This window comes from Brassica napus, chromosome A3 (assembly GCF_020379485.1).
Source record: "Brassica napus cultivar Da-Ae chromosome A3, Da-Ae, whole genome shotgun sequence".
In the NCBI taxonomy this organism is placed as follows: Eukaryota; Viridiplantae; Streptophyta; class Magnoliopsida; order Brassicales; family Brassicaceae; genus Brassica; species Brassica napus.
The window spans coordinates 16,656,724-16,680,959 of record NC_063436.1 but is presented as its reverse complement, the minus strand read 5'-3'; the positions used below and the strand labels follow the sequence as shown (position 1 = coordinate 16,680,959).

The 24,236-nt window shown below is 32.1% G+C and overlaps 5 protein-coding genes and 2 long non-coding RNA genes across 7 annotated transcripts; 3 read left to right on the top strand and 4 right to left on the bottom strand.

Annotated features, from left to right (window-relative positions):
• Positions 1-1,061: 1,061 nt before the first annotated feature.
• LOC106356769 (probable mediator of RNA polymerase II transcription subunit 26a) lies at positions 1,062-5,483 on the bottom strand. The gene is made up of 9 exons (XM_022717627.2): positions 3,310-5,483; positions 3,135-3,200; positions 2,799-2,881; positions 2,357-2,409; positions 2,150-2,271; positions 2,026-2,053; positions 1,658-1,941; positions 1,482-1,563; positions 1,062-1,398 (listed from the first exon to the last, which is right to left on the bottom strand). The coding sequence occupies exons 1-9, from the start codon at positions 3,649-3,651 to the stop codon at positions 1,307-1,309; spliced, it is 1,152 nt and encodes a 383-aa protein (XP_022573348.1). The 5' UTR covers positions 3,652-5,483; the 3' UTR covers positions 1,062-1,306.
• Positions 5,484-6,331: 848 nt separating this feature from the next.
• LOC106443994 (probable E3 ubiquitin-protein ligase RHC1A) lies at positions 6,332-8,698 on the top strand. The gene has a single exon (XM_048776374.1). The coding sequence runs from the start codon at positions 7,608-7,610 to the stop codon at positions 8,190-8,192; it is 585 nt and encodes a 194-aa protein (XP_048632331.1). The 5' UTR covers positions 6,332-7,607; the 3' UTR covers positions 8,193-8,698.
• Positions 8,699-9,961: 1,263 nt separating this feature from the next.
• LOC106442180 lies at positions 9,962-10,878 on the top strand. Its single transcript, XM_013883899.3, has one exon. It carries the CDS (start codon positions 10,159-10,161, stop codon positions 10,876-10,878), a length of 720 nt encoding a protein of 239 aa, XP_013739353.2. The 5' UTR covers positions 9,962-10,158.
• Positions 10,869-12,145, bottom strand: LOC106356767 (transmembrane emp24 domain-containing protein p24delta6). The gene is made up of 4 exons (XM_013796489.3): positions 11,765-12,145; positions 11,383-11,604; positions 11,223-11,299; positions 10,869-11,114 (listed from the first exon to the last, which is right to left on the bottom strand). The coding sequence occupies exons 1-4, from the start codon at positions 11,969-11,971 to the stop codon at positions 10,970-10,972; spliced, it is 651 nt and encodes a 216-aa protein (XP_013651943.2). The 5' UTR covers positions 11,972-12,145; the 3' UTR covers positions 10,869-10,969.
• Positions 12,146-15,253: 3,108 nt separating this feature from the next.
• Positions 15,254-17,070, top strand: LOC106353030. Its single transcript, XM_013792705.3, has 4 exons — positions 15,254-15,537; positions 15,869-16,487; positions 16,556-16,777; positions 16,860-17,070. Exons 1-4 carry the CDS (start codon positions 15,453-15,455, stop codon positions 16,882-16,884), a joined length of 951 nt encoding a protein of 316 aa, XP_013648159.2. The 5' UTR covers positions 15,254-15,452; the 3' UTR covers positions 16,885-17,070.
• On the bottom strand, positions 17,028-17,484 carry LOC106353031. The gene is made up of 2 exons (XR_001271784.3): positions 17,265-17,484; positions 17,028-17,117 (listed from the first exon to the last, which is right to left on the bottom strand). It is a non-coding gene; the product is annotated as an uncharacterized LOC106353031 (long non-coding RNA).
• A 115-nt stretch (positions 17,485-17,599) lies between these two features.
• LOC125606994 lies at positions 17,600-20,059 on the bottom strand. Its single transcript, XR_007338236.1, has 2 exons — positions 17,974-20,059; positions 17,600-17,824 (listed from the first exon to the last, which is right to left on the bottom strand). It is a non-coding gene; the product is annotated as an uncharacterized LOC125606994 (long non-coding RNA).
• Positions 20,060-24,236: the final 4,177 nt, after the last annotated feature.

Sequence of the window (24,236 nt, the reverse complement as noted above, 5' to 3'; positions counted from 1 at the left end):
AAGAGAGTAGAGAACATATATATCATACAATGGAGACGATTGAAATGAGTAGAACAGAAGTGATTGTATACAGAGGAATATGGTATATAATGACCCTACTCTCGCTCTTTGGCCTCTCCATACCACTCAATCTTCTCTGGCCACCTGGGGGAAAGTCACCAGCATTGTCTCGGTTCCTGACGGACGGCGCGGTGAGTGCAACGAGATTCTATGCAGTGGCGGTAAGGTATCTCTTACTCCCCTCTTCCTGCTTAGTTCTCTTGCGTATTTTTTTTTCTTAATAGTATTAGAGCCATAAAAATAAAGTAATGGTATTTAAGTCCATATAAACGACTCCACGTTCTGAGTTCAATGACAGGTTAACTTCTTGCTTTTACCATTTATTTGAGACTAGTTTAGCTATAAATTAACTCGTACATATCCTTAGTTTACGTGGACTACTCAAAACCTATTCATGACTTTGGAAATTTGGCAATTGTAATCTATATAACATCATCCTGAACCAAACGTAAATACCACTATCAGAAAAATGTACTGTTTTTTTGGACCAAGTTCATATTGAAGCATGGACAGAAACTACAGTGTAGCTAAGTATTAAAAGAAAAACAACGACAAAGGTAAAAATCAGAGTCGGCCTTGACAAGTTTTAGGTTACAAGCATTTTAGAAAATATTTAACCTAAACATGTTGTTATATATATAAAATAGAAGATCTGTCAATTAAATATTGAAGTTTGTTTTGTAATTGGCAATATGTTTAGGTTCACCGGCTGCTTCCCCATTTTTCCACTTCTTCACACAATCCCAACAATTCATGATACGATATAAATAAATCGCAACCGCATTTAAACCGGATTACCAAACCGTTTTTAAACCGGTTACCACCGGGGTCAACATTTGTCATCGACCGTTTTTGTTGGATTTGGTTCGTGTAAACCGAGATTAATAATAAACCGAACTCAGTTTAATATCATTCAGTTTATCATGAGCCATAGACAGGTAAAACATTATATAAAACCCCAAAATTGTAAGAGGTCATCTACTTAAACATAATCCCTCAAAATTGTTAAAATAAATTGTCTATAGTTCTTCAAATCTTAAGACAGGCCCTGACTAGGGACTGATGAAGATGTTCCACGTTCTTTGTTTACAAGACAACTAGCAAATCATTGAAGTTTTCTACATTAGAGTTACACAAATTATCATCAGAAATCATGATGAATAATATGTTAACTTCGATCATAAGCTGCGAATGGTCATCATAGTAACTGTATAGAATAAATTCATGCTCCCAAAGAAAAATGTAACTATCTTCGCACGGGTCTCTTGAGTAGAGGTCTCTGGGCTTTGCTTTGATTTGGGATAGTTTCCAGTACTTGTATCTTCCTCTGTCTCTTGGCTGTCAGAAAATTAAAGAGGCATCAAGATTTGAGTTTTTGAAAAGAGTAGAAATATCAAAAATACCAGAAGAGAATGACTAACCCTTCTCATGTTGTTGGTAGCTCTCTTGGAGTTTCCGCTTTGCATTCTCAAACTTTGCCTCTTGATCAAGAACTTTGAGTTTCTTATAGCGACAAGCAACAAAGACAATAGCTGTTAGAACTTGGAACATAAAATAACGAACCAAACATCAATGTTTTACTAAACCATACACTCACATCTTGTTGAGATCCAGCAAGTTTCCGCTTCTGCTCAGCAACATCATTCGGCTTTCTTTGGTTGGTACGTACCATTTGTTCTCTGGTTTGCTTTGGTTGTCTTCTAGTCTCGTCAAGAACGGGTGCTGAGTGCCTCATAGGTCTAACATCAGCTTCTTTTCTCCTCATCTGTTGATTATTTGTGTCCCTCCCAACCACATTGGCTTCACATGTACCAACAGGTCTCCTAATCATTCTACTTTGCACTTTTCTTTCATGTTTGGGCTCCACAAAGTCAGGAAGATCTGAAACCATCCCATGAGTGTAAACATATATAGGAAGAGTTTCAAGCAGAGAATAAAATACTAAAGAGTATACTATTAACTCACTTCCATCACAGTCCAAGGAATCTAAGAACTTCAAGTGGCCAAGACATTAATAAACTTGTCAGAGTAACACTTCATTAATGCCCAAATTAAATATGATAAAAAAGGGAAAGATATATTCATAAACCTGAGAGAGTTCTAATACAGTAGGTTCCGCATAAAGATCTAGGTCATGCGGAAGAGAAGGAAAGTTTTCTGCTTCATCAACTATTGACAAAGTTGCAGACTCTGGCATCCCATCATCGGCAGCTGCAGGAGCCATGCATTATGAATCTTGGACAAGAAAAAGAGAGCTGCTCGTAATGACTAGGCTACATAAAGGGAGAGCTATTACCAGCAACTTCCTTAGGTGTGTTTATCAATTGGTCCACCATCTCTGTCCACTTTCTACACATAACATACATAAAAACACCATACTTATATTAGGGAGTAAATGTTCTAAATCCAACTAGCATAAGAGCAGTTCCTAGAGACATTTATTTTACTATTATTTATTATTTTATATCAAAAGTTTATGATGTCTAAAGAATAACATAAACCTGCAAACATCAAACACAATACACATATTAGGAGTAAATGTTGTAAGTAATCAACTGGCACAAGGGTAGCTCCTAGCAACATTTTTAAAGAAATTTAGACATCTTTTGTGCAGCTAGTTTGCATGGACTTGATTTCTTGGAACCTTTTACCAAAGTTTTGATGCACATCACAGAAATGAGAGAGTACACGCACAAAGAGACTAAACAAATTTTCTTAAAAAAGTTTCAAACTCTTACTTAATAAGAGTCTTTGCAAGTTTGCTAATATTATCGGAACCATGTTTCCTCAAGCGATTAACAGCCTTTCCGATTTCACTACCCTGCAAGAACGCAGGCCCTCAATCAGTATTCAACATATTTTAATACCAAACATGCATGATCTGAGATTTTAGGAAATAGGAACCATAAACATTTAGTAAGAACTTTAATAATTAAAAAAAAATTCATAATTTAGGAGCTTATTTCTCTATATATATAACAGTTAAAATTGTAAGCCAATGTTCATTGGATTGTTCCCAGATCCAACCATGATACCAAATCATATACATCACCAAAACAGCACCAGAAACAAACCTTAATAAGATCCAGACTGATAGACATGGAGGCAAGCTTTGTCAGGGATTTGAATAACACAGATAGCTGCAAAAGCTCAGATGACAGAAACCAAAACCAGACAATCAGAACCAATATCACAAACAAACCCTATAGCTATATATCACTTCCTCTGATGTAATTAAAGCAAAGAGACAACCTCAACATGTTTGTTTAACAAGATATCTTTGATCCTCATGACCTCATCAACAATTTGATTAACGTTCAATTTCGCCTCATCTTCTTCATGACCACCATCATCTGCCTCCACGGTCTTACGGCTATTGTTGGTCTCTTTGTCACCAGCTTTAGACAGATCGGGCTGGTCATATCTCATGAGAAGCTCGATGATTGCGTCTCTCCTGGATTTGAGCTCCACTGGGGAATCAGTGGCAGCGACCATAATGGCATGCTCGATGATCCCAAAGATATCAGAATCTCCTCGATGAAAATAGTCCCTCCAAGTATCCAAAGAGGCCGATGGTTTCATAATCGTCATCTGCAAGAAATGGATCCAGAATTCAGGTTAATAAACATAGAATAAAACTCCAAAAGAATCTGATAAAACTCTTGCAGAGAGTGCACAAGAACATACCCCAGAAATTTTGAAAAGATTTTTTGGAGCCAACTAAGATAACACAAACGAAGACACGAGATAAACCAACAAAAGGACACAATTTAGAACAGCCTGTAATATAATTAAACATAAATTTCTGGTTAGTAAATATATAATTATTAGTTATTTCTAAAAAATATAATGTATTGCTTTTTATTAATGGTATGTCTACGACTGATGGGATTTGCATCTTTACAAATCCGGATATTCATTGAATGCTTAAAAAGTTAAATAATCTGCCATTCTTAGTAGTAGGAATAATAATCCTTGAATACTTAGAAAGTAAAAATTACTTACCATTGTAGTACGTGTTTAAAAAGAAAAAAACTTACCATTGTAGTAATAAGTTGAATTGAATACTTACATTAAATTGTTTACCATTGTGATTGCACAAGTAAGTTGAATTGAATATTATTAAAATTACTTTTCAGATGTAAAGAAAATTAGTTTCTCGTATTTTAGAAAAAAAATTAAAAACAATAATTTTTTTCACTTAATTTCTGGTTAATTTCGTGGTTTGACTTTGAAGTTACTTTGACTCTCTTTACTTTTTGGGTAAAATGTAAATAGATACTTTGACTATTAGTTCATCATACGCCACATGTTCTCTTGTAGAAGCCATTTTTCATTTTTCCTCAGTCAATATATCATCCCGCGACTATATTTTACGTAAAAGACTTTTCTTCTTCTTACATAACTTTCATTTCTTCTGTGTTTTAATCTTCTTTTCCTACTTGGAGATTCCCGAGCTTATCAGTTGATTCATTATATTCGGGTGGGTAAGCCATGTTTTGATTCGTTTTGTTTGACTACTAACAAGTTACCGTTTATGCTCCCCATGGCTTAATTAGTCTTTGGCCCAGGATCTCGCATCTGCATAACTTGGGTTTGACTTGGATCTATAGGCTCTCTAGTTGTTTTATTGTCTTCAAACCAACTCGATTCATTAATTGATGTATTTGAGATTTTAATTAATAGATCGTAAAACTGATCAGCCTTTTTTTTTGGGTCAACTGATCAGCCTCTATAGCTTAGTTTTACAAGTTATATATGCTTCCGTTTGCTTTTTCTTTTCTTTATGCGTCTGAAATAGCTTAAGTAGTCGTGATGTAGTTCTGTCCCCTGCTATATATCAACGGAAAGAGGTCCCTAATAGGAGAGAAAAAAATTTCAAAGATACGAAATGACTTGATAAAAGGTCCTTTCGAAGAATGCGGAAGCACCACCAATGACCTTGTCTTATCCAGATGCTCCATCTGGGTGTTGTTCATCTATGTATCTAAATAAATCATCTGAATGCAACATGTTTTTCATTTTTTATAACTTGCGTATGCATTCAGATGGACTTCATAGAAAAATGACAAAAATATTTTTTTTTTATGTTTCGGCGGAAAAATAGCATTTTTATGGTTTTGGCAGAAAATCTTTTTGCGATTTTGACGAAAAAGTTCATTTTTGCGATTTTGGCTGAAAACTGTATTTTTCTGTTTTCGCGGGAAAATGCGTTTTTACGGTATTGGAGAGAAAATGCATATTTTCGTTTTTTGGCGGGAAAATGCATTTTTGCGATTTCGGCGAAAAAATGAATTTTTGCGATTTTGTGTTTTTGGCGAAAAAATGTTTTTTTTTACAGTTTTGACGGGAAAGTATGTTTTTACCGTTTTGGCCGAAAAGTACGGTTTTACTGGTTTGGCCAAAAAGTGTGTTTTTATGGAAATGTGCGTTTTTACGTTTTTTACGGAAAAACAAAATTTTGCGGTTTTGACGAGAAAGTGTGTTTTCAGATTTGACGGAAAAATGCATTTTTGGGTTCTAGCAGAAAAACTACTACTTTTTTTAGAGGAAGTAGTATTGATGAATCAGATGCATGTGGCTTCATGTTGTACCAAGTTGGTAAATAAATATTCTTGAGAAAACTACTTTTTTTTTTGTTAAGGCTCTAATTGTTAGAAAATCTCTTAAGCATCCTTATATTTTTCTCTACAATAGTATTTTGGAGAAAAAACTATTTATAGCCCAACTTTTTTGGAAATAAATTTTTATTTTTTATTTTATATTTGAAGATTTTTTTTTTAATGTTTAGAATTAAAATAGAAAATATTATCTTATAATAATGTACTGGAACTAAGTTCGAATTATATTTTAAAAAGTCACTAAAATAATAATAAAATACATTAGAAATAGTTATAATCTCTATAATATTATTTGAAAAGTCAGTTTTCTACGTGTCGCAACCACGTTAATTCTCATAGTAGTTGATTACGATGATATCCTTAATTAATCAAATATCTAATTATCATTATTAAATATTTATTTTATATTATTTTATTTTTCCTTTTTAATTTAGGTTTCCTTTTTTCTTTATTTTTTCAAATAACCTATATAATAATTTTTTTATAAATTTTAAAAACGAAAATATCATTTATATATAGTGTAGTTCATAATAAGGAAAGTTCACAAAATAATCATGATTTTAAAGTACCTTTCTAAAAGAAATAATACATATTTTAAAATTATTAAGCATTTTATTTAAACAATATATTTCTCAATTTATTACAAAATAATTTAAATAACATAAACTAAGATATCTTTAATGAATAAAATTTAATTTAATCTTTCTTTTTTAAAATTTAAGTTTCTTTTTATATTTTAAAATAACATATATGATAAATAAAATATTTATAAAACTTAAAACGAAATTTTTTTATAGATAATGTGATCATAAAAAGGAAGTCTTAGAAAAATAAGCTTGATAATAAAGTAAATAATTAATCTTCCCTTTTAAAATTGATCGGTTATGTTTTTATTCAACTTTGTACCTATCATCACTTTATTTAAAAAAAAATTTTTTTTGTAAATTAGCATATACAACTTACTAAGAAATCAAAAATATATTTACACATATAATATGAAAAGCCAAACTAATACAATGAATACAATTTGGTTGAATTAGATTAGAAATAGTTATACTTGAATTTGATGGAATATATGTAACACAATATATCCACAAAATGAGTAACTAGACAAATCCAATTTTTTTTATAAAAAGTCAAACATTAAATAAAAAATCATATATTTTATTTATAAAATATTGTGTACATATATATATATATATATATATAATGGAACGACTCAACATAGTACTAAATAAATATGAAATTCTCAAACAATATTATTAATATATTAACCAACTATTATAATTAAGTATTTTTTATAACATATATATATATATATATATAAGGTGTCAAAAGACTATCATTGTTATATTTATTTATGTGACTTTGAGTCGATCCACTTTACTGTACTTTTACTATTTGATTCTCAAAACAAAATATATTAAATTATACATAATCTTACTAAAATATATTTACAAATCTAAGACATGAATCAAACTACATGAAATAAAAAAAATCAAAATTTTAATCTCTGTAACTAAAATATTTTAGTTGACTCGAAAAAGTAAATGTTATCTAATATATCCAAATAATAATCAAACAATCAAAATATTATATATCCAAAATTGTACATCTAATTGACTACTAAAATAACATAATTTTATTTAAAATAAATCATGCATTTTGATTACAATATATATAACATAATAATTAAAAACAAAATATTAATAAATTATTATAATATATTTACTTTATAAATATTTATATCCGTGCATGAGCACGGAAAAATCACAAAATTACAAGCAGCTTAGAAGATTCCGTTTGATATTGAGGCTCTTTCCATTTGCAAGGTTATCTAGTACAGTTGTGTTTTCATTTTCTGGTCTGAAAGGTCCTTAACAATGGTTTGATGAGAAAGAATAACTTTTGTTTTCTTGCAGATCCATGACTAGCCGAAAAAACACACATTGGTGTAGTACGTGCAGACGAGGAATCCGTCTTCTCCTTGAAGTCTCAAGAGGAGGGGTTTGCAGTTACTGTGGTAACACTTCTCTTGAACGGCTCTATGAAAATGTTGAACTTAGCCCTTTTGATTTTTTCGGAGTATCCAATGAACAAAACCGTCCTCGCAACAACAACAACAGGAGATTGATTCTTGAAAACCAATCGAGTTTTCAAGAATTGTTTAACCGGTTCTCAGCACAAAACCGCCGTGGTCCACCTCCAGCTTCACTAACCGTGATTAACTCAATGCCAAAGGTCAAGATTAGGAAGAAACATCTCGGTTTGGATCCGTCTTGTCCGGTTTGCCAAGACCGGTTTGAAGTCGGTGTTAGTGTAGACAACAAGGAAGCAGATAAGGACCTGAGCTCAGCCCATGACATCAATATAGAAGCGACAAAGCCCACAAGTAGGCAACGGTCATATGGTGAAAAGAAGAAGTGTACGATGATGACTGTGCCTATCCATAACCAATTTGATACTCTCTTATCTCTACCAGAAGGACAAGATGGCTTTACAGCTGTGTGAGACAACGGTATCAAATTGGACAAAGGCCACAGTCTAGGGTATTCATGAGTTCACTATAAAACCATGTTGTAAAACACTGAAGAACGTTTTAAGGAAAATAAAGTATTATTCAGTAAAGATATACTCGGTTGCAAGAAAGTTGCCGTGTAAACATATCTACCATTCGGAATGTATAATTCCCTGGCTAATACAGCGTAATACTTGTCCAGTGTGTCGCAAAGGGCTGCCACAAGACCGGAATAATGGCGGGAAGAATCCTTTGTTTTATCTCTGGCCGTTTAGCTCCTCTGGTTCGGCCTCAAACACCAGCGGATCACCTTTTCATTGAGATGCTTGTATAGTTAATTGTGTCTCAGTCCCTAAGGCTCCAATCCATGAAATATATAACTTCTTCTGATAAATTGTTGGTTTGAAAAAAATTACATGTTGATGTACAAAAGGGATTTGGATTGTATTTATATCGAATGTATAATATAATTATTGTTTGGATCAAACATTTGGAATCACAATGTTGGTAGCTACTAGTGTATTAGTAATTAAGTTTACAGAATTTGTTTTGCATGCTGTCATTGGCCTTAACCGGAATCTCTTTTATAATTTTTAGGATATTTACTTTGCTCAACCAATATCAATGGACAATTAACATTACTGTAATTCATAAGAATGTTTTTGAAGATATATCTAAAACTATGCAAATCATTTTTAGAATGTTTAGTTGCTGAACCAATATTTGTGGACAAATAATAGTATACTATAATTCATAAGAATATTTTCGAAGAAAATATATAAAAACTAGGTAAAAACTCATCCGTGTATAGTAGAATAGGAGAATCAAGTGAACGGGTTAAATTGATGGTGTTGATCTTTAAATTAAACTCAGTTTCCGCTAGAAAAGAATGACCAAAAGTTATCTATTTATTGAAAAAAATCCAAAGCATAAAATAATTCAAATGTAAATTAATTCTATAAAATTTTGTATATTAGTTGCATTTTTGTTGAATTCATGGATTATAAGAAAATTGATGGATGTAAAAAAAACTAAACTTGGCAATGCTGTGCATGCATTAGCTATGTGACCGTGCAAATGCTGCCATAACTCTTAACTCGTCGAGTTTGCGACACATATGCTTTGATAACGTATTCCCTCCCTATTCTAAATCCAAAAAGAAGATAAATTTTAAACTTAAATAAATTCCAATCCTATATTTTAGTTTTACTAAAATGATCATCTCAAAAATATTAAAATCATTTTACTTTTAGTTTTTGATCATCAACCAACCAGAGTCCTCTAAATGTAATACTTAAACAAGGCATCCAATTTATCAAGAGATATCAAATCATGAGAGTACCAAATCTAGTGAAGAGACCTTTTCGTCGTCATTTTGTTGCACCTAAATTGAATTTTCCAGCTAGGATTGCCCTACTCATGCTAATAGCGACAGAGCTTCATGTATAACGACATTAACATGTCTACTCCATTGTATCAGAACATCCACCTCTCCATCAACCGAATACTCAAAAAATAAGTGTGCAAAATGAATTCATATGGAACAGAAACAGAACTTAAAGAGTTATAGCCCAATAAAACCTGTTTACAGTGTGTGTGTATATATACATTTCTAAGTTTTAGTTTTGTGGGTAAGTAGATTTTTAATTTTTAATTGATGGATAAATAAAATGAGGTATAAACACTTTTGTGTGTATATGGTACTATACTACTATATGAAAGTTTCGATAAAAAATAGATCGTTTACCCTTAGTCTTAATTGTAAACTTTATTTCTCCAAATAGTCTTAATTGTTTATTCACTGAGTATTATCAAACGGATAAGTACGTACTGATTTAGTTATTTATAATTTATTTGTCAGTTGTGATCTTGTGAAGATCTCTCTATACTACATAATCTAAAACCCCTCAATAACCCTAATTCAGTCCCTACATCCAAGGCCTATATATATATATATATATGGACATATATATATGTATAATAAGCTACGATAAAACTCATAAAGAAAGGAAAAATAGAAAGAGAGCAGAGAATACAATGGAGAATGTTGAAATGAGTAGAAGAGATGTGATTGTATTCAGAGGAATATGGTACTTGATGACTCTACTCTCACTCATTGGCCTCTCCATATCACTCAATCTTCTCTGGCCACCTGGAGGAAAGTCACCAACATTGTCTCGGTTCCTCAGGGACGGCGCTGTAAGTGCCACAACATTCTATGCAGTGACGGCACTCAGGTATCTCTTATTCACCGATCCTCCTTCCACTAATGGTTACAAGGATTTTACTACAGAGAAAGAGAGGGTTCCTCAGCTTGTCTTTGCGGAGCTTGCGTTATTGGCGTTAGTGGCATCTCCGCTATTCTATTCGGATCATGACGTATCGTTTGTGTTGTACATGTCGTTATTCACCATATCGTTGTTCATCGGTGGGACAGGTCTGATTCAGCTATCAGATAAATTTAGGATGGAGATGAAACATGCTTATATCACGCTTCTCTGCGGTTTGCTGTGTTGGCTTTTTGGCATTTATTTTTCTATTTACGGCGAACACAATCCGGTAGTGACTATGATTCTTCTCGTAGTTTATTCTCTGTTTGTCGTGTTTATCTATATTTATAATAGATACAACAGGGAGGAATTCCCTATGAATTCCAGGGTTTCCCCTCTTCCTGCTTAATTCTCTTGCTCAGGAGATAAATGTTTCTTTATTGACTTGGTATGACTATATAGTGATCCCCCAAGAAAGATACAATATGGAACCAATCAAGTTAGATAAGCTTCTTCTTGAGGAAGAAGCGTTTGAGATGCCAAACTTGAAAAAGCGAAACTGTAATAGAGAGACCTAATGACATAAAGCTAAGCTGTGCAACCCTCTTGTTAGTCTTGTCGTTTACTTCCCTCATATATGCTTCCCTGCACCATATTTTTATAATTAGCAAAGATTCATCAAAGGAGAGAGAGATAAGAGTTTTAAGATTTCAAACTATATATATACAAAACTGAGAAGATGGTGTAAATAACCTGACTCTTAGATAGATAATGTTTGCGCTAATTTCATTAACACGTTCTTCAGATTTTCGAAGCTCAAGCTCCACACCCTGCAAAGAATGTGCATATTATCCACACATGTGTTTTAATTTGCAGAAAATATTGTATTATATGAATTATGAATTAATTGTGCCTCGATCTTTTGTTTCTTGGCAACAGCATCCCAGTCTTTGGTTCGAATCCCCATCTTCCAGTCAAGACTGACTATAGCAGTGCCATTGACTGTGTAATGTGACTGATCATGATGAGACGACAAACAAGCAAAGTATGTTCCTGTCTCGCTCGTTGTAAACGCAAACTGACCATGCGTCTCGTTTGTTTTTTTGTATAGTTCCTTCCCGTTAGGTGATGTTACCTATATAACCACACGCAATTAATATATAACCGAGTCCTATAAAGCGATCCATCTCTAGCATATATAGAAGTCGATGCATTATATATATGACTAACCATGAAAATTTACTAAGAATATGAAGTATGGTTGTGAATAATGATTGGTATCTATGGAGACATACATGAATATCAATCGTGGGACCAAATCCCACGTTGTCTTGATCGATGCAAAGGTAATCGCCAACGACCACAACGTTGGCTTGGATCATTTCGTAGACGCATCTCTCGCCGGAACTTGGAATCGTTAACCATATCGCCTCCGCTGGTAAAAGAGAGCCACCACCAGCAAGGCAAATCAAACCAATGAATAGTAAAGGCGACATCGTCATTGTTCGAGAGAGAGAGAGATACTGATGAGAATCATGAGATTAATGTTGTTACGTTACGAAGCAAAAGAAGGGTTTAAGACAGTGGCGCGTGGAGGTAAAGTTTGGTGTTCCTTTTTAAGTTGTCGCTCTTGTAGCCAATCAAGAAAGGTCATGTAGGATGTGATGAACAATTGTCCACGCGCGAGCGTTTATGCGTTTAATTATTTTTTGACCAGACAAAATCATCTCAACAAGGAAGTCAAAATTCAATAAAGATTTTCACAACATTTTTCAATTCCATTAGATTTTCTAATAATAAATTTATTTCTCTGATGATCATATTCCAAGAGAAAATAAACATATTACTCTAAATTTAGTTTAAGCCTTCAATGCATATCTATCTTTTAAGGGAAGTCTCTGTACCCGATCCCACAAAAATCACTTTTCTTTTTGGTTGAAATATCATTTTTGCATATTATATACTATCTAGCATGATAATTAAGAGATATATATTAATAGTTAAATGTAGAGCGATTTGCACATAAAATACCACATAATTTGATAATTTGCAAAACTGGAAAAAATGCTGGCCCAACCGTAAAGCCCAACTCCAGACCTTGCAAAATGACCATAATGACCCTATTCCTTTGTTTGTTCACTTGTGAAGCGCAAGAATTTTGTAATGATGAAATGCATATAATGATGACTTAATCTATATATACAAGCAACGTAGGCATTGGTGTAGCCCGTACAGGCCTGTTAAAAGCCAACAACAACTAACGAATACGGCATCACTAAATGACGACTTGCACATGAAATGGATAATAGACAGTAACTTTTTTTAAAAAAAAATAGACAGTTACTTTGTGTGTTATCCCTATTTTTTTTTACCGATTTGTAAAAATACAAATTTATACAAAACTGTATTATTACTTAAAATATTAGAAAAGTATGTGTAGCCGGTTATGGCGAATATAAAATTGATAATCAAAAATGTAGCCGGATACTAAAAATACCGATTGGTAAAAATACAAATTTATACGAAGCTGTATTATTCCTTACAATATTAGAAAGTATGTGTAGCCGGTTATGTCGAATATAAAATTGATAATCAAAAATATAGCCGGATACTAAAAACCTATTTTCTTACCAATTTGAAGAAATACAAATTTATATGAATCTGTATTATTACTTAAATATTAGAAAGTATGTTTAGCCGGCTATGTCAAATATGTAATTGGAAATAGAAAATGTAGCCGGATACTAAAATTGGCGTAGATATTTTTTTGTGCCATTGCATGTGTCATTATAATATTTACAGCATGCTAACTCTAATAAGGAAGAAATATAAAGTTTAATATCCGGATAATAAAAGCGTTGGTTCATACAAAAAACATGTAGCCGGATAATAAAATTGTTGATTCATTATAAAGTATATATAGCTGGATAAATACAAGTATGTTCGATAATGTATTTGTAGCTGTCTAGCTGGCTATGTAAGTTCATATCTCTTATCTGAGCATTTTCTTTTCTGCTTTAAGCTTCTCATCTTCCTTTCCAACGTTTTCAGGAGTTGAATTAGGACTTCGCTTGTTGGATTTTAACATATTCTCTATATCTTCGCACATGATGAGTCCTCACAGAAAAACTAGAATCATCCATATTGAAAATATTCAGTTTCTACATGCTCCAGCTATTCAAGTGTTGCAGAAATTCTGGTATGCGGAGTAGGTGAGAGAATCAGGTCTAGCGAGCTCCAATCAATGAGTTCCATCCATGGGTGGTGAGAGAGGCTGTGGCGGAGAGATGAGATACATGAGAGGAATGTGCAGAAAGCGTGAGAGTTGATTTGTGTTGAAGTTGAGTGGCTTGTTGGTTGGTGATAGGGAACGTCGCCGGAGAAGATATTGGTGTTGTCGGAACCATGGACTTACGAAGAAAAGTGTGTATATAATCAGGAGAGCCTTCAGAAAATAATAAGTGATGATACAGAAATTATGGTTATGACGGAGAACACAAAGTGATTTTGGAACGATGAGTGGTGATATGGTCGAGGAGAAACCGAAGAGGCATCGATTATATTGAATCACGCGTGTCGCGTGCTGTAGGGGATATAGAGTTTTTTGAAAAAGCGTATACGATATAGGTTTTGTAGAGAGCGTAGGGATAAAAAGGCCATTAATAAAAAACAGATCAGCAAAAAAAGTAAACTTCCATTCTCGCAAATTACGCAGTTAGTTTTGTATAGGAGTGCCAATTTCTCTTAAATGTAATGATTATCTCCAATATATTAAAGTATAATTTACTCGGTGCTTATCTTAAATTTTCTTAGATTTTTAAAACTTTCTCTTTGTTGATTATCTTTGTTTTGAATGCATACAATATACTAGTTTCACTAGTCACTACAGTGAAAAATAAAATGTCTTACCTACTTACATCTATGAGCTAATGTATACTCATGTATTAAATTGATAAGCTGGAAAGTTATGAATGAAAAACAATTCCAGAGAATTGACCATGCTAAAGCCGATTTTAAAGGTTGGTAAGAGGCACAATGACCGAAGAAACATTTTCACCAATGTTTTGCGGAATCATATGTATTTATCAGATTTCAATCAGATGGGACATAAGAGCAATTATATGACATGAAACTCAAACTAGATAAAACTTGGGAAATGTCACGCTGTTTTAGATTTCTACGTGGATTGTGTAACATTGCTCCAAAACCAAGTGGTCTGATTTGATTAGAATCTACAATTTCTCTACGTTGCTAGATGAAACTATTGTACATTTGTAGCTAAAGACAAAATGCAGCTGTTTAACAAGTTTCTTCAATAAAGATCAATACTTCCTCCGCTTTTTAATATAAGTTATTTTAGAATTATACACGTAGATTAAGAAATCATTAATTTTTTATATTTTCTAAACAAAAACATCATTAATTATTTACATAACCACAAATCAACCAATAATAAAATAAAAGGTATATTATCATTGGTCATATAACATTAAGTGTTAATAAATTTTACATAGAAAACCGAAAACGTCATATAATTTGAAACATAAAAAATTCCTCTAAAACGACTTATATAACAAAACGGAGGGAGTACTTTTTATATTTTATGATTCCACCAAATCAACTTTGCAAAACCCACTTCTTAAAAAAAAAATTCAATTTTAATCATCAGAAAAAAAAAACATATTCCATTTTCCAAAAGTCCAACAATTTAATCCACAAAAATAAATAAAACAGACCTATAAAAGAAATATTAAAAAAAAAAAAACTCAAAGACAGCAACTTTCTTATTATTCTCCCCACTTGATTGCGAGAGAGAGATAAAGGTCGAGAAGGTCTTTTCATCTTCCTTGATCCTCATCGTTTCGCCTCTCTCCCAGAATGCTCATCAGAAACAATAATCTCCTTTTTGTCTCCATGATGTGCTTTCTCTTCTAATCTCCGGCGAAAGAGACTTCAAAACAGAGGACAGAGAGAAGCTAATCTATGGCCGCCGCTATGACCGAGAAGGAAGCTATGGTGGATCCTTTCCTGGTCGAAGCTCTCCAGAACCCTCGTCACCGTCTCACCAGTTAGTCAATTCTCTCCCAAACCCACGATTCAATTTCACTTATTGATATGATTTTGGTCTTTGATAGAATTGGAGAATCATGGGTTTCTCTAAAGCTCGATCCTTTCCTCGATTCAATGTTTTGGTGATTAGGGTTTGACTTAGATCCACGACTATGATTGCTTGTTGTTTTCAATTGGCGTCATGAACATCGAAACTCGACTAATCACTCTGTTTTGCATTACCCTTTGGTCCTCAAATGTCAACACTTTTTCTATATCTGGAAAGATTCTTTAAATGTGGTTGATGGGTGATGATAAAGGTTTAATCTTTTTGTCGTTACGTGTTTCAGTTCTGCGTATGGAGCTCGACATTCAAAAGTTATTCCAAAACCCTGACCAGCTTCAGTTCGAGTTCCAACCCTTTCCAACGTCTTACCTCCGTCTCGCCGCACACCGAGTCGCTCAGCATTACGGACTAACGACTATGTCTTTGGAGAACGGTAACGGTTCTCTAGACGGATCCGACAACAGAATCTTGGTGACTAAGACATCCGAGAGCAGGTTTCCTCACGTCTGCTTATCAGAAATCCCCGTTAAGCAGCCTGAGAACGGTAGACCGGAGGGCTTCAAGATTGCGATCAAGGCTAGACCCAAGAGAGGATCCGGGAGCGGAGGCAGCGGGTCTGGAGTGCAGCAGAATCTTCTGAGAAGTGTTGAGGAGAGGAAAGAAGAGTATGATAAGGCCCGTGCTCGGATCTTTAACAGTCCTAGTAGTTCCGACTCTGAAGATTCTCCTCCTCTTGAAGGTGTAAACCGAAATGAGAATGACGTGGCGGTTAGTAATAGCTCTGTTGATGCTGGTGGTTCTCGGACTTCTAGAGTAGCTATCATCAGAGATAGAGAGAAAGATCGGTATGATCCGGATTATGACAGGAGCTATGACAGATATGTAGCGGATCCTGCCTACAGGTAAAACGCTTTGCCATCTCTTCTTGAACGGGCTCACATTCAAGAATTCATGTGGTGATGTTTTGTAGGTACGTTAGGGTCATGCCGTCTGGTCAAAGCTTCAGTCCGATGCCAATGCATATGCCGTTTCACGATGGAGGCTTCTTGCAGATGCCTAGAGGTCATCAAGCCAATCTAAGCTACGGGCATCCGGCTATGGTTCCGTTTATTAACAACCCGGGTGGTTACACACCGTGGCCAAACTTGCCTTCTATGAACTATGTGCAGTCGTTGAACCGTCCAGACTTCAGGTTTGCTCATACCAAACTCTTGTTGTTTTGTCCATTTGATTATTCCTGATAGCCATTCTTTACTCTTTTCTTTACCCTGCAGGCATCCTTCTGCAAGCAATCCCTGACGACAGTTTAGTGTTTTTGAGTACTTTCAATGTGTCTGTATTAAGAAAACAGAATCTATAGATATTTTATTAGCATTTAGGAGCTCTTTGTTATGTTCAGAACACTGGCTGCTTCCTTCTTGTATAACAAGACATCTACTCTATCTTTTGAATCTCTTTTTCTTAATTATATTTACCTTCATCGAACGTAGAATGAACCCTACCTAATCAATCTCTGATGGTAGAGTTTACACCTGGTGAACCAAAAAGTTAAAAAGAAATTGGAAATAGGTTCTTAGGTGATATTTTTTTTTCGTGTAAAGATTCTTCTGTGTTTAGTGAGAAACAAAGAACAGTGAGTCCAGCAAGTTTTCTCTTTGAAGAAAGCAATAGCTTTATACCTCCCAATGTCTCCTTTGCTTTTAGTGGGTTGCTCATGTCATTTTTTACATACAGAAAATGGGAAACAAAAGAACATTGTCATGTATACATATTCTAACCAATATCGATCCATTTTTGCAGCCTTGAGTGTGCAAGTTACAGTAGAGTTTAAGAATGCAAAAGCTTATTTATTAATAATTCAATGAAAATGAGACTCTTACAAAGACAAGAGCTCACTATTTATACAAAGATAGAAAAGACTTAAATCACAATCAACTAATAGATCCTACGCCTGCATGCATCAGATCATCTTCGTGCATCTTCTGGAGATAAAGCCTGTATTTTTGCAAATGGCTCGCGACTTCCACTCTGGTTAACCCATCGACGTCCATGAACTCCATAATCCTTTTGGGAACTGCATGGTTGATCCCGAGGTGCTCCACCGCGTCCAGGAAGCGTTCGTGTAGCTGCTGCGACCAGACGACTCGTGAATTGGCTTGTGAAGACGGGAGCTGGAGCTGTGACGGAAGCTCTTTCTCCCATCCTGCGAACCAATTGGAATCATATTCTCTCATTATCCCTGAAAATGAAACGAAAGAATGAAACTTTCCACTGAATATTAAATCTAACCGAGAAAATGAGTAAGAAGATCAAAGCTTCAATAATATTTTTACGCTCTTCTTTTGGCTTGAAGAGGGAGACAAAAGAAGATGGAAATAGACTGAGAACCTGATAGTATCACTCCTTTATATGACTTGCTTGATATCTTACAAATGAGGGCATCACTCCTTTATATACAAGTTCCACCTGGTCAACGGACGGTGTAGATCGAACCGAATCAACAGTTGAGATATAATTCTCTAGACTTCTTTACACCTCCTTTTTAAACTTACTCCTTAACTTCACTATTAAGTATTCTACAAATCTCCATACCATTATAGATTACTCTTAAATATACTTTACAAAAACTTTAACATTTAATTTTTTTGTAAGTAAGATTGGTTTAAAACCTCTTTGGCCGGCACTACGCTAACTTTGACATGTGGAGTATATCGAAGCTTGTTGTTGATCATTCCGTTTATTTGAAAAAATCAAACTTCTGAATAATTCCAACATATCTTTTAATAAAAAAGATAAAAATTTATAATACTTAAAAGTTTTCAAATAAAAGCATAATTAGTAATTTTTTAATAGTTTTTAATGAATAATACATGTATTAATAAATGATTATAAAATGTTCATGTCCGTATCCGCAGACGGAACACCTAATTTAAGTAAAATTGGTTTAAATCTCTTTGGTCGGCCCACCGTTACTTTGACAGGTGGAATATATACAAGCTTGTTGATCATTTTGTTTATTTGAGAAAATCATGGCTGGAAATTTTCTGAATAATTCAAAAATCATTTGTAATAGGTAAGAATCTTCCAATGAAAACATAAATAGTAATTTATTTTATAGCTTTTAAATTAATTATACATGTATTAATAAGTAGCTATAGAATGTTTATGCCCGCATGCGCAGACGGAACACCTAGTTTAAGTAAAGTTGGTTTAAACCTCTTTGGTCGGTCCATTGCTAAATTTTACGCGTTGAGTCTATCCAAGCTTGTTGATCATTTCGTTTATTTGAAAAACAAAGCTGGAAAGTTTATGAATAAACTAAAATCTATATTAGTCTGTCAAATCAAGATAACAAAATGCACAAATCTTGGATTTATCATCAAATCAAAAGTAGAAAACGTAACTAAATTGGTTTGATGGAGAAAGGATAGATTACTGATGAAATGAGCATTGTTGGTGGTCTGCTCCCCCACGTCCGACCATTGAGGATTGGTTTGGACTTTTGTTTTATCTCCATTGAAAAATCAAAGATGGAAAGTCTATGAATAAACTAAAATCTATACTAACCTGTCAAATCAAGATAACAAAATGCACAAATATCGATTTTATCATTAAATCAAAAGTAAAAACATAACTATATTAATTTGATGGAGGAATGAGAGATTACTGATGAAGTGGACATTGTTGGCGACTCTGCTCCTCCACGTCCGACCATTGAGGATTGGTTTGGACTTCTTTTTTATCTCCATTGAAAAATCAAAACTGGAAAGTTTATGAATAAACTAAAATATATACTAATTTGTCAAATCAAGATAACAAAATGCACAAATATTGGTTTTATTATCAAATCAAAAGTAGAAAACATAACTAAATCAATTTGATTGAGGAATGAGAGATTACTGATGAAGTGAGCATTGTTGGTGGCTCTTCTCTTCCACGTCCGACCATTGAGGATTGGTTTGGACTTCCTATTCCACCGCATGGTGAAACAAATGATGTGGTAGAACCTCCTGTAATTCCGAAAGGAGAAGACAACTTGTTTACTGATGAAGTTGTCCCACCAACTTGGGAAGACATGTTTCCAGACAATTTTGAAGACATAGTCATGACGGGAGAAAATAGGCAGTCATTTGTGGACTGTGAGAAAGTCTTGATGACAGATGATGATATTATGGATTACGATGACCTTCATGGCAAAGATTTGACACTTACCTTTGAGCAAGCTCTAAGCCAAGAGCACAAATTTATGAAGTCTCAATCCCTATTGTCCATGGGAAACAGGGCAAGCAAGTGTCTTCTCAATCCTCGACTAGCATGAGATCGCAAGCTCCAATGAAATATGTTTTTACAAAAGGTGATTTGAGCATGGAAAAAACAGAGTTCAAATAAATAGACAGAGAATATGGTGAGCTTCTAATGAAGTTAATGACATATAGTAGGTTTGACAAAAATTAATTAGTATGGGAAATCGAAAGAAAGAAAAAATGTGATCCAATGTTTGATCTATAGACTAGAAAAGATATTAAAATGTCTCGGATAAGATAAGATATTTAAACATTCATCATTACTTGATTAGACAGTTAAGCACAATTTCTACATCTTGGTGTGGAGCTTGAAGAGAGACTTATGTATAAATGTACAAGTTTAGCTCCAAGTCATACATCTGATAGTTCCACTGGTCTTCCAAAATTGTTTGCACATCAATCATATGCTCATTTGATAGCAAATAACAAAATAACATCCAGATCATTCATATAAAAAGGGCTAAGCTGCTGCTTAGACATCTCAGTGCAACATAAAAAAAAAGATCATTAACAAAAGACACTTGCATATTTTGCAGAAAATAACATTAATTGTTTTACTTCCTATCTCTCCAATAGGAAGCCTTCTATGTTTGGAGAACTTCAGCGGTTCATATGCATTCAGGGAAACTTGGATCATGGCTGCATTTGCCACAATAGCCTTATACATGGATCAGTGATGTATTAATTAAAATTTGATTGTTAAATGTTGTTGATGAAGTTGAAAATAGATTATCTTCATGTGTCTTAAACCATAATTTGCAATTAAGAGTTGTCTTCATGTGGCTGTTATAAATTAATCAAAGTTTATTTTAATTCTATAGTTATAGTGTATTTTGTAATTATAGAGGGGTTTTAAATTATTTATGTTTAGAATTTTTGAAATTAACTTAAATGCAATTGTTTTTAGGACTAAGAGTTGTACGGCTACTATCATTTTTTGAACCAAACCACACCTAATATGCAGGGTAAATGAATGATCTAAATCATCATCAAGCTGTAAATCCAAAATTAGAATACATCATAACAGAAGCAAGTAGTGAGCAGCTTTCCGTGTCAGTTATCAATTAAAAACACTTTGAAATTTCTAATGACAGTATTTTTCTCCTTCTTTATGGAGCGAGTCTTGATAAGCTCAGCCTTGGATTTAACCTTTATGACCATGTCACGGTGTTGGGTCTAAAGAAAGTTGATTTCAGTTCTACCTCCCTCCAAATCTCAACATATGAAAGCTTCGGGACTGGCTTTTGATTGTTTATGACTTGGCTGTTGATGGTGTTTTGTTTACAGCTTCGGACAATGGTTTTAGCTTCCTGAATGTGTTTTCGGATGCTCGCAACCTTGCCCCCCTGATTATCTCAAGAGAATTTGTACTTTGTAGACAATTAAGTTACAATTGTTCATCATAATAACAATGCATCGGTACACTTTTATAAATTTCTGAGAGAGATAAATATTAAATAGTGTCTTGTTATGTAGAAAGCCATAAGGAAACTATAAAGATAGAACTATCTGGCAATTTTGTAGCTCGGGTTAACAACGGGATTCTCTAAACCGGAGACAACTTGAATGGACTCGATGACATCACCGACGTTAAGATGACCAACAAAATCTTTACCGGAATCTCTTTTATAATTTTTAGGATATTTAATCTGCTCAACCAATATCAATTAACATTACACTATCTTATTATATAAAGCTTGGTTCTTCAAAGTTGCTAATTAACATGATCGCGACACATAGCAATTATATATTTAAGATTGTGACATGTGTTAATTTATCTCATAATTTAAAATATATATACTAAGATATTAACATGATTGACACATAGCAATATCAATTAACATTACACTATCTTATTATATAAAGTTTGGTTCTTCAAAGTTGCTAATTAACATGATCGCGACACATATCAATTATATATTTAAGATTGTGACATGTGTTAATTTATCTCAAAATTTAAAATATATATACTAAGATATTAACAAAAATAAATTTTATTAAAAATCTTATTATATATTATTTGATAGTAATTTTCTTTTTTTTTTTAAATCCTAATCAAAAGATTATTGCAAAAGATTAGTTGATAATAATTTTCCTTCTAATATTGTGACATGTGTTTAAATATATAATGATTAAAAATATATATAATAAGATGATAAAAACGAATTTTGAAACAACTACTTTTAAAAATTATTTAATAGTAAAAACGATTTAAAAAGAAACATTAGTAGTAATTTTTTTAGAAATTTTCCTTTTTCAAAATCCTAAAAAATAGGTTTGAAAAAAATTTATTTAATATAATTATTCTTTTCTAAACTTTTAATGAAGATATAATTATAAAAGATTATATTGCGCTTGGTTCTTCAAAATTGCTAATTAACATGATATGAAACATGGTAGTTATATACTAAAAATGTATAAATAATTAAACAGAATTTTTCTATTAAAATAAAATAGCTGTATAAAAATCTAAGTTTGGTTCTTCAAAGTTGCTAATTAACATGATCGCGACACATATCAATTATATATTTAAGATTGTGACATGTGTTAATTTATCTCAAAATTTAAAATATATATACTAAGATATTAACAAAAATAAATTTTATTAAAAATCTTATTATATATTATTTGATAGTAAATTTTTTTTTTTTAAATCCTAATCAAAAGATTATTGCAAAAGATTAGTTGATAATAATTTTCCTTCTAATATTGTGATATGTGTTTAAATATATAATGATTAAAAATATATATAATAAGATGATAAAAACGAATTTTGAAACAACTACTTTTAAAAATTATTTAATAGTAAAAACGATTTAAAAAGAAACATTAGTAGTAATTTTTTTAGAAATTTTCCTTTTTCAAAATCCTAAAAAATAGGTTTGAAAACAATTTATTTAATATAATTATTCTTTTCTAAACTTTTAATGAAGATATAATTATAAAAGATTATATTGCGCTTGGTTCTTCAAAATTGCTAATTAACATGATATGAAACATGGTAGTTATATACTAAAAAATGTATAAATAATTAAACAGAATTTTTCTATTAAAATAAAATAGCTGTATAAAAATCTAAAAGAAATAAAATAATTAATTTCCTTTTTAAAATTCTAAATAAAATAATAAAAGTAGAAGTAATCTTATTTTTCTTATAATACTGACTTTACTTTTTAATAATTTTGTGTTAAAAATATAAACCAAAATTAACTTCAAAATAAACATAGTGATCATTAGATTGTGAATGTGTCATAAAAACTTTCATTATGTAAAAATAACTTCTTTTTTTCCTAAAATCTTAAATAAAAGAGATTTCTAAAAGAAAATTATTTTCTAATCTTAACCAATTAAGAATTTTTTGTTTAAAGTGTGACGAGAGAAAATTGTAAAATTTTATTTAATAGCATTTTTACTTCAATAATTTAATGATAAACATGATAGTAACAATTATTCAATTAACAAGAAAAATTGTAACAATATTAATGATATTAAAAAAAAAAAAAATTTTGAAAATTGCAACTTTTAAAATATTTAATATTAACTGGAAATAGTTATTTGATATAAATTCTATTTTTTAAATCCTAGACAAAATATAATTGTAAAATATTATGTAATATTATTTTTATTTTCTAAAATCATACAAAACTGTAAAAGAAAATTTGATAGATGTTTTCCTTTCTTATAAAAAAAAAATCCTAAACAAAATAAATTTGTATAATATTTTTTAGTCCTAACGAAAAGAGAATTGTAAAAATTTATATGATATTATTTTTAAAAGAGTGTTTGATGATGAGCATGATAGTAAAAATTATTTATTTAACAAAAGTGTAAAGCAAGTATTATATGAATTGTAAAAATAGCAATTTTAAAAATATTTGTTAATAACTAAAAATAATTATTTGATAGCAATGTATTTTTTCTGAAATTCTAAAGAGAAGATAAATGTAATAGGTTATTTGAGAGTAATTTAATTTTTCTAAAATCTTAAACAAAATTGTAAAAGAGTGTTTAATATTATTTTTAATTTTTAATTGTAAATAAATAGGACATTTATAAAATAGAATATTTTCCATTTTAGAAAATCATAGCATAATAAAATTTAAAAGCCTTATTTAACTAAACATTAAATTAGTACATAAGAATATGTATAATGTTGTCAGTGATTCGATTGGTGTTTTTAATTTTCATTTTTTTTTACTTTTCATTTCTTATTTCGGATTGTTTTCAGTTTAAATGTTTATGTATTTTTTTTAATCCTTTGTATAAAGTGTATAACAACTCATCTATGCACCATGGTTAGAAAATACAAATATTAACTTAAACTTATGTGTGAAAACAAGTTTTAGT